General features: G+C 41.3%; 1 protein-coding gene across 1 annotated transcript in view; it reads left to right on the top strand.

The window, feature by feature from the left end:
- Window positions 1-4,819: 4,819 nt before the first annotated feature.
- Window positions 4,820-9,583, top strand: part of Asb17 (ankyrin repeat and SOCS box containing 17) — a 9,520-nt gene continuing 4,756 nt past the window's right edge. The window contains exon 1 of the mRNA XM_021158774.2: window positions 4,820-5,314. Within this exon, the coding sequence (XP_021014433.1) occupies window positions 4,914-5,314 (401 nt within the window). The 5' untranslated portion in view covers window positions 4,820-4,913. The remainder of the gene's footprint in view (window positions 5,315-9,583) is intronic.

The raw sequence follows: 9,583 nt of genomic DNA, 5'->3' as shown, positions 1-9,583 counted from the left end.
GGATAGTGTTTTACAAATAACGTTCTGAGGTATTAGTTTTTAAATGATAAGAGCTGAAGATGCAGCTCAGGTGGCAGCGTGCTCGCCTAGCCTGCGTGAAGCTCAGCAGAACCACATAAAGTAGGTGTGGTCACCTGGACCTGAGATTCACGCACTAGGGGCAGAGACAGAAAGATGAGAACTTCAAGGTCATTCTCAGAGTCAAATATCTAATTCAAGGGCAATCTCGGCCACAAGAGATGTAAATAAATGGTGAGAGTGAAAACAGGGAAGCCCTGGTGTCTTTGGAATGGTGCTCTGCTCTTTGTTGGTTCTGGGCCCTCATCAGCTCTAAGTCCAGGAGAGACACAATGGCAGGCGTTGTTCATCGGAAAGCAGGGGACACACACTCGGAATGGCAAGGCTTGGGCTCCTGTACTAGCTCTGTGGGGTACTGCACTTAATGGGCAAGACCAGTCTAGTGATCTCCTGCAGAGACACTCCTTGATTTCCACTGCAGGTTATTTTGCCCAGTGGCATTAATTCCTTTGACTACACGACCAGCAATTCAAAAACAAGAGAGTTCAAATTAATAATGTTTTACTGTGGTCTTCAGAGTCCTTTAGTCGGAGGCGCCTTTGCCTCAGCTAATTTGTAATGGAAATGAAAGAACCTGAGAAGTCAAAAGTTATATCCTGACCTGGCAAATTAGCTTCATTTAAATCACTCTGCCTACAGGAAAGAGCAGACCTTCTTGCTTTGAGGGCAAAAAGAATCACAATTTGAAATGTCATTTGCCTGGGCTAGGCACATCGCATTGAGTGGTATTTAAAGATTGCGTCAAGATAGCCTCACACTGAAGTATAATGGGAAAGTCTGCACTGGGAAGGGGAGGAACTTCAGTGCTACTCACTGGGAAATAGCTCCAGGGTCAGGACCAGTCCACAACTTTATGAAACAGCTTTTCCCTGGAGCATTAAAACCTGAAAAGTTTTCTAACGACTAATATAACAATTTTTATGTAAAAACAGGGTGATGTGATTAGAAAATGGGAATTTACAAATATTTAATTATTGTGGCTGGTAATGATGATTTGGGATAATAATTATCTAAAAGAGGCAAGAGAGAAGCTTTGGGGCTTAAAAATATAAAGTGTGCTAACAAGCAAGGACATGCAGAAAAAAAAGTCATTTTTCAAAGAGTTCTCTTACACTTTGGGTAGGTCCAGCTAAAATTCTCTGGCCAGGTCAATCACGCCTTCTTGTCATACACTACCAGGGCAAGGCCATGCCCCCTGGAGACTGGTGAGCTCTAGGTTCATGAAGAGAGACCCTGCATCAAAAAATAAGGTGGAAAGTGATAGAGCCAGACACTGGATGTCAACCTCTGGCTGCCACATATATGCACAGGCAAGTAAGTATACACATGCATCCATACACACATCTACCACACATGGGCATATACACCAACAGACAGACAGACAGACAGACAGAACAAAAAAATCATTATAGTCTATAAGATGCCCAACTGAAAACATATAACACTAAATATTTTTATTAAACTAAGCTAAAGGATAATAAAGGGGGAAAAATCTAGCAGCTGAGAAGCTATTAAAAACTAATACTAATTGTAAAAAGTAATAATAGGAAGGTCAGAAATCAAAATACCAGTGAAAGAAGACAATGGTTCGGTTTTAACGCTCTGGCTTAACTAGTCTCTTTCCAGTGTGTTCTATTTGTTAGAGATGTTGGTATGAATGTAATTTCTTTAGAGAGACTTCGCCGGTGCTCATTCCAGTCTGCCCTGCTTTGTGTATGCTTCTGTAACATCCCAGAACAGCACTTTATGTGCTCATAATCTGCCTCCTTCATTAGTTTATAGTCTTGTTGTCACTAGTGGAGATCATCTTGAACCAAACTAGATATATAAAGTTAATACAGAAAGAAATCCTGGGCCAGTGAAATGGCTTAGAGGGTAAAGTGCTCCCCACATAAATAAATAAACGTGGTAATAATAGAAAGGATATCTCAACAAACTCTTCTCATTTTTAACAGCAGTAAAACTGAGTGGAATTCTGTCAGCTATGGGAGAATATTCAAAGAATGGTGTCCTAGGAGCTAGAGGGGACGGCTCTGCAGTTAAGAGCACCAGCTGTTCTTCCAAAGGCATCGGTTCAATTCCTAGCACTCACATGATGCTTACAACCATCTGTAAACACAGTTCCAGGGGATCTGAGGTCCTCTTCTAGTCTCCTTGGTGACCAGACTTGCACCCGATATACATTCAGGCAAAACACCAATATGAGTAAAGTAAATAGAAATGAATGGGATTTGTATCATCACAGAAGAGTGGGAGATTTAAGACATGCAGCCCCATCATCTCCTGTCAGTGGGCCACTGGGTAAAAGGTCACCTGATGAAATCAATAGAGACAAACGAAGATATTGGCTGAAGTTAATACATGTGCCTGATACGCATGCTTGACTAAGCAAGCCTGGCTAAGATCACACTTAAAAAGGAAACAGGGCAGTAGCAGAGGTCAGCATACAGAGCCTTCTGTCCTCGACACTCTCCATCCACAAGCAGTGGCTACCTGAGGCACCAACTGGAGGATCTAAAGCTTCCTCCAAGTCAGCAGGAGACAAGTCACCGTGTGCCCTGAAGAGGAACAGGACTTCTTCAGCCATTGATGTTTCTTTTGAAAGATAAAGGCAAAGATAAGTAAGGAATATTCTAGCAATGCCTGTGTAACACTGTCTTGAAATTTTTACCCAGCAAGCAAGGCAGGAACCAGAAGTGGATATAAATCTTCATTGACCTCAAAATGCCAAAATTATTTTTATTTTCAGATGACACTGTTTCTGGGGAGGATGCAAAAGAAACTAGAAAAGAATATGGTTAATAAGAAAGCCTAGTAATATTTCTGGTAATTAAATCCATATAAAGAATTCAAGTATTTTTTAACATTTCAACAGAGAACAGCTAGATATATGATGGAAAAATTCCATTCCAACTATTAATTAACCATAGAAAGTACATAGAAACAAACAAATGTATGGAGAAATGTATCGAGGCTGTTGATGAAGGAGATAATGAAAACTCTGGGCTGGAAAGAGAGTTCAACAGGCAAGTGTCAGCTGTCTAATCATGAGGACAGGAGTCCAGATCTGAGGCAGGAGGATCACTGGAGCTCAGGGAGAGACTACGCATGAAAGGAACAGGCTCAGACTGGTAGACAAGGCCATTTGCCTTCTTCTGGCCTCTGCATATATGCACACACTGATACATAAGAAAATACATCCCTTTTAAAAGAAGAAGTCATGATTGGCTGATCTGAAAGGGAGACTTAAATAATTGAATGTCCATCTTAAGTTTCTAGATGGAAACATTCAACATTTAAACATCTTTTAAAATATATTAGTTCATACATCAAGTATGGTTATGGACGAATATGAAGATTCATCATGACACAAAAGTAATGATAAAGGGAGCCACATAATTGTGGCAGAACAAAACATTAGAAAACTTTGCAGAATTAAACACAACTAAATACGTTCCAATTAATCCATCCCATGGATTTCCCTGTCTCTCAAAAGTCAATGATGCACTAAGACTTTTAAGTGGTAATTTCAATAACCTCATGGGTCGTGTTTTTAATGTTGATTTACATCTTATTTTTGTATGTATGCATGGTATCTCTGTACGTGTGTGCGTAAGTATGTATGTGTTTATGTGTGTGAAGGTGTGTGTATGTGTGTGTTTATATGCAAATCTCACTGTGTGCATGTGCTCAGAGGGTAACTTGCAGAAATCCATTTATTCCTAACATCTGGGTTCTGGGGATCACACTCAGGTTTCTAGGCTTGACATCAAACTTTTACTCACTGAGCTGTCTCACTGGCCCTATGAGCTGTTGATCTATTGTGTAATATGCTTCATCTAAGATATAGAAATGGGGTATGTCAGCAATGTGACAAAATAGGAAGCCTCAAGCCGGGCGTGGTGGTGCACACCTTTAATCCCAGCACTCGGGAGGCAGAGGCAGGCGAATTTCTGAGTTAGAGGCCAGCCTGGTTTACAAAGTGAGTTCTAGGACAGCCAGGGCTGCACAGAGAAACCCTGCCTCGAAAAACAAAACAAAACAAAACAAACAAAAAAACAGAATAGGAAGCCTCAGGTCTTCATCCTTCCATGAAGACACTAAATTACCAATGCCTGGACCAACTCTGTTCTCTGAAATACAGAAACCAGTGTTCTCCATTTAAACTATATGTCTAGCCTAGATTTGAAGTTTTAAAGGGCTAAAAAATTTAATCTATATCCTTATATTATCTAAGTAATTGCATTTCTAATGTACTTAATATCAAATCATGTGTTTATTTTTTAAACGATATTCCAATTATATACTTTCTGCCAGGCTTGTAGAAAAAACATTCTAGATTTTATTTACAAGGATCTTATATGTGGAATGGCGGACTCCTATTACTATTACATGGACTATTACATGGGAATGAACCAGTGAAGCCTAATAGTAGGCGGCACTCATGCAGATCTCACGAGTTGTACCTGACTAGGGTCACATGACTAATTAATATTAATATGTAGTGTGATGTATACAGGGTGCTTCTCACACGAGAGGCACAAGGCATAGATGGAGTGGAATCTTTGTAAAGTTAAACTATTTCCTCTTAGCTCTCCTGCATGCCGTTGCTATCCTTTAGGTTTTTCAAATGTCACCAACTTCACAACTGCCTCAGTTTTCTGACCCGGGCTGATGATGGCTCTGCAGGTATTGTGATGTCACCCCTGCTGCCTTCCCTCTGGCTTCTGAGGGGCATGCCTGCATCTGGAGTAGAGCCTCCCACATTATCAAAGCATGTGACTGAGGAATGGCAGCATGACTGCTCACCGTGTTCTTCCTACCCTTAAGAAACAATGAATAACTCTTCTAAATTATGCCGGAAGACGTCTTTTCCAAGAGGCAATTTATTCTGTAACCTTGTTGAAAAGATAGTTAAGCGGCCCTCTCTGCAGTTTCTGGGCCAGTGGGGATACCACTGCTATGAACCCAGGATTTACAGAACACTGGCAAAAATCCTGAGGTATGTTGACTTGGAAGGCTTTGACAATCTCCTCACAGACTATATTGCTTTTGTGGAAAAGTCAGGATACCGTTTTGAACTCAACTTTAACCTTGAGTTTACTGAAATATGCGTGAATACCATTCTGTACTGGGTTTTCGCCAGGAAAGGTAATCCCGACTTCGTGGAACTGCTTCTCAAGAAGACGAAGGACTATGTCCAAGACAGAAGCTGCAGCCTGGCGCTGATATGGAGGTAATCTCACGCTTTGTCCAGAGAGAGGTGTGTCTGGGAGAGTGCAGGGCTACCTTCTTAGATGAGCTTGTGTGGTGGGGAGGTGGCATTGGGTTTTAACTGTAGTGTGCACTATCAAGTCACGCTGGATCTGCTAAAGTAAAGCAATGTTAGCAAACACATTGAAAAGTCCTTAAAAAGCAGCAGACCAGGCTGGGCGGTGGTGGTGCACACCTTTAATCCCAGCACTTGGGAGGCAGAGGCAGGTGGATTTCTGAGTTAGAGGCCAGCCTGGTCTACAAACTGAGTTCCAGGACAGCCAGGGCTATACAGAGAAACCCTGTCTCAAAAAAAAAAAAAAAAAAAAAAAAAAAAAAAAAAAGAAAGAAAAGAAAAAAGACATAAAAAGCAACAGACCTTGCCTTATGCCATACTGTGGCATATTCTTTTGGTCTCCTGAGAGTACACACTTGCAGTGTGTGCACCGTTCACTCAGAACATTCCTATCACGAATGGTGCTCAGTCAGCACAGCTATGCTGTGTCAGGTCTTAATAAATTTGATTTCAAATCTTCCACAACTGAGTTCAGTGAAAACCATGGTCCTTACAGGCCAACTTTTTACAGCCTGAAATTGTCAATCTGTCTGACAATGTCAGGAAACTAAAAGCTCCAGGTGACTGTCTTGTAGCTCAAGAGTTTGATCCAATGCCAATCAGTTCGCAGCCCGATTAGAACAGTTGTGCATTGGCTCCTTCATTCAACAAAACGTTTATGCATCACAATCTCTGCAGTGGCAGGAGCAGGTGTCAGTGACACACAAGGCCCAGGTCAGAGACCAGGCAGGGTGGGTTCTGCTGGGAGCAGCCCTGCATCCTGGCTGTATCACTCTGCCCCTCAGAGCATGCAGGACTGTGCTCCTGAATGATCATCCCAGCACATGAACGGGTAGCTGGGGTCTAGAAATAGTAAATAACCCTCCATCCCAATGTGGTGGATTGAATATCCTTGGCCAATGGTAAGTGACACTATTAGGAGGCATGGCCTTATTGGAGGAAGTGTGTCACTTTGTAGGCAGGCTTTGAGGATTCCTAGTGCTCAAGTTCCACCCAGCGTGGAAGAGAGCCTCCTCCTAACTGCATACACAAGATAGCCCCCTTCTGTTCCCTTCGGATCAAGATGTAGAATCTCTCAGCTCTTTCTACAGCACCATATCTGCTTGAATGCTATAATGCTTCCTGCCATGATGATAATGAACTGAACGTATGAACCTGTAAGCCAGCCCCGACTAAATGTTGTCCTTTGTCAGAGTTGCCTTAGTCATGGTGTCTCTTTACAGAAATGAAACCCTAATTGAGACAGGACTTTTTGTCATTTTAAACGTTGTTTTATGGAGTTACAGCTTTGACTAACTAGCTTAAAGCCCAGGCATATCCTTGGTCAGGCAAGTGGACAAGAAAAGTGTAATAAAATAGAGGAAATGAAGAATTAAACATGGACAAAGGAAAGGAAACATTTTAATGGAAAATGAGAGAGGAGAATCTTGACTGACACATTCCTAAGTGTGTGGTGGTGGGATGAACTCAAGGCCTGTCACGCCCATCCTTACTCCCACGTCCACAGTTTCACTAGGCAAGCATGCTACATCTGAGCTGCCTTGCTCACTTTCCACCATGTATAGGACAGTTTTTAAATTGATAAATTCTGATGTGGATGCAGAATCATCCAAATCATTATCTCTAGCCTCAACTTCTGTTGCTGCTATCTGAACATGCCACATGGAACAAAACAGAACGCCAACTGGACCCATCCATCTCCAAGGCTCTCTGGCTCTCTCCTCAGTAAGACCCTGACCCCATTGCTCAAGGCAGACATTTGGGATTGATTCTTGATTCTTGTCGCTCTTGCCATTACATCAATGAGTGCTCTGACTGCCTACAAAACAGATCCTACTTAGTTCCATGATATCATCTCATGTCCAGTCCAGATGGAGCCCATGTCATCTCTTACCATGACAACAACCCTCTTATTGTGTCAACTTTTGAAGGCTAGTATATAAAACAATGGTTTCATTATGACATGTTCATGAGTTGGTGTCACTGTGCCTTCCTCATTCCCTTCCCAGCTACCTCCCGGGCCTCATCCTGTTTTATCAAGTTTCCTAGTAGTCCTCCTTTTGCATCCATACCACATTGTCATGTGTATGCACATACAAATTTGTCTAAATTGTTTATGAGGGAAAGCATTAATATTTTGTCTTCCTCCCATTACTGTTCAATTTTTTTTATTTACACACACACACCAGATATGAAAGAGAACATGATATTTGACTTTCAGGTAGTAGCTTATTTAATTTAACATGATAATCTCTAGCTACATCTATTTACTGTCCATTTACAACATCAGGTTCTAGAAACCCTGTCATACCGATGGGCTATCATCCAGACTGCCTCAAGGGTTCTGATACAGACTATCAAGTACAACAAGACTGTGTTAAATCAGTTTTAGACATAACAGTTTGAGCTGCCCAGGGGATATTCATGTAGAGATGTGCAGCTAGACACATAGTGCCATCTTTGAAGTCTTTGTTTCTACATCCAATCGGTTATGACACCTGTTGGTTCTGTCTACCCGCAAGCAGTGGCACATATGGGTGCCTGCACTGCCCTAGCCCTGTCCTACAGTAAGCAGCAGCATCTTCCTCCTACTGTGAGATTAACAAAGCCTTGCTGCTCCTACAATCCAGGCCTTGTGCATATCCATTCCATTTGAAGCCAAAGACTTTCTCTAACAGCGTGTGAGGCTCCTCACAACGTGGCTTGCTGTCTCCCCTGGCCTCAGCTTTATCCTTTGATCAACACTGATGCCCTTATTCTTCCTTCCAGCAGTGATATAGTTAAGTAAGTGAAGTAAGTGTGTCTCCCAGTCTCTGTCCAGATGTAACCTTTCTGTAATGTCCTGTCGCACCGCTCCTACATCTTCTGGTATGCCTGTTCTACTTATTCTATTCTACTTTATCTTTGCTGCAGGATTTATCTCCATCACTATCTTCTTCAGTGATAGAGGCTTGTTTTCTATGCTGATCCTGACTTGTTAGTAACTGACATAACATTAAGAAAGACAGCCAAGGGTTTTATTTTGTTCACCAATACAAGTACCTAAAACTGTAGCTGTCACTTAGCACATATTCAATATTTGTTGAAATAAATGCAGAACAGTTGAAATTACATCAGAATGACCAAGTCAGAATTGGCCAATATGGCATACACACCTTGTTAGACACTGGGGCCATGGAAAGGACAGGAGGGACCTGTGACTGGACTGACCAGGAAAACAAACCTTCAACAAACTACACTATGTTAAACACCAGAGATTATACTATTATAAAAAAAAAAAAAGGAGAATTTAGAAAAATTAGAAATCCATGTATCTACAAAGCAAAGTCGTCCTCTATGTGTCTGTACAGAAATATTATGCCTCATTTCGTAAGCATGTGTGACAAGCTTTCAGACACAGAGGGCTCAGGTCATTAACTTCACATTTAAACCCAGTCCTCGCTTTGCCTGCCTCACTCCATCCACGTGAGTGCTGCTATAATTAACTGTCAGGACAGATTAAGCAAAGTTTGTTTTACAGTTCCATACTCTTTAAACCCAAGGATTAATCACACACATCATATGGATACAGATTAGATGTTTAAATCTCATTTTAAACCTATTTGAGTTTTAGTCATGTTTTCAACACTTTTCAATATTCATTAAATATATCCCAGAGATAATGTAAATGTTAATACACTGGGACCTACTGAATCTTAACAATGGCCACTTGCTCTGTCCTAAGATTCCTGCGTTCCCTTACGCGGAAGGACAAGTCACATGCTTTTAAGAACTAGCAAGATAAAAAGAATTGCATTGCCTCCTAGAGGTTTAAATAAGTATAAAGTGCCAAAAATCTTATTAGGATTGAAATCAAATTCAATAAAAAGCATGTGATTGACCCCCTACAGATTCAGTATTATAGACTCTCATAGATACATTTGTTGAGTGAAAACCACAGTTACTTCCCTTGAACTAGGGAGAGCTCAGCTGGCAGAGGCAGTTCCTGCCATGTCTGACAGCTCAAGTTCCATCCCTGGAGCCTACACGATGTAAAGAAAGAACGGACTCCTGCATGCTGTCATCTTGTCATCTTATTTACACAAACATTTTGCTATTGGAGCATAAATTTACAGAGCTCATCTTGCTCAACTCTTTTAAAAAGAAAAATGAATTAACAAAACTGTCTTCAAAAGT

This window comes from Mus caroli, unplaced genomic scaffold (genome assembly GCF_978045245.1).
Source record: "Mus caroli unplaced genomic scaffold, Mus_caroli_1 scaffold_3, whole genome shotgun sequence".
Lineage (NCBI taxonomy): Eukaryota > Metazoa > Chordata > Mammalia > Rodentia > Muridae > Mus > Mus caroli.
This window is presented reverse-complemented; position numbering and strand designations above follow the sequence as displayed.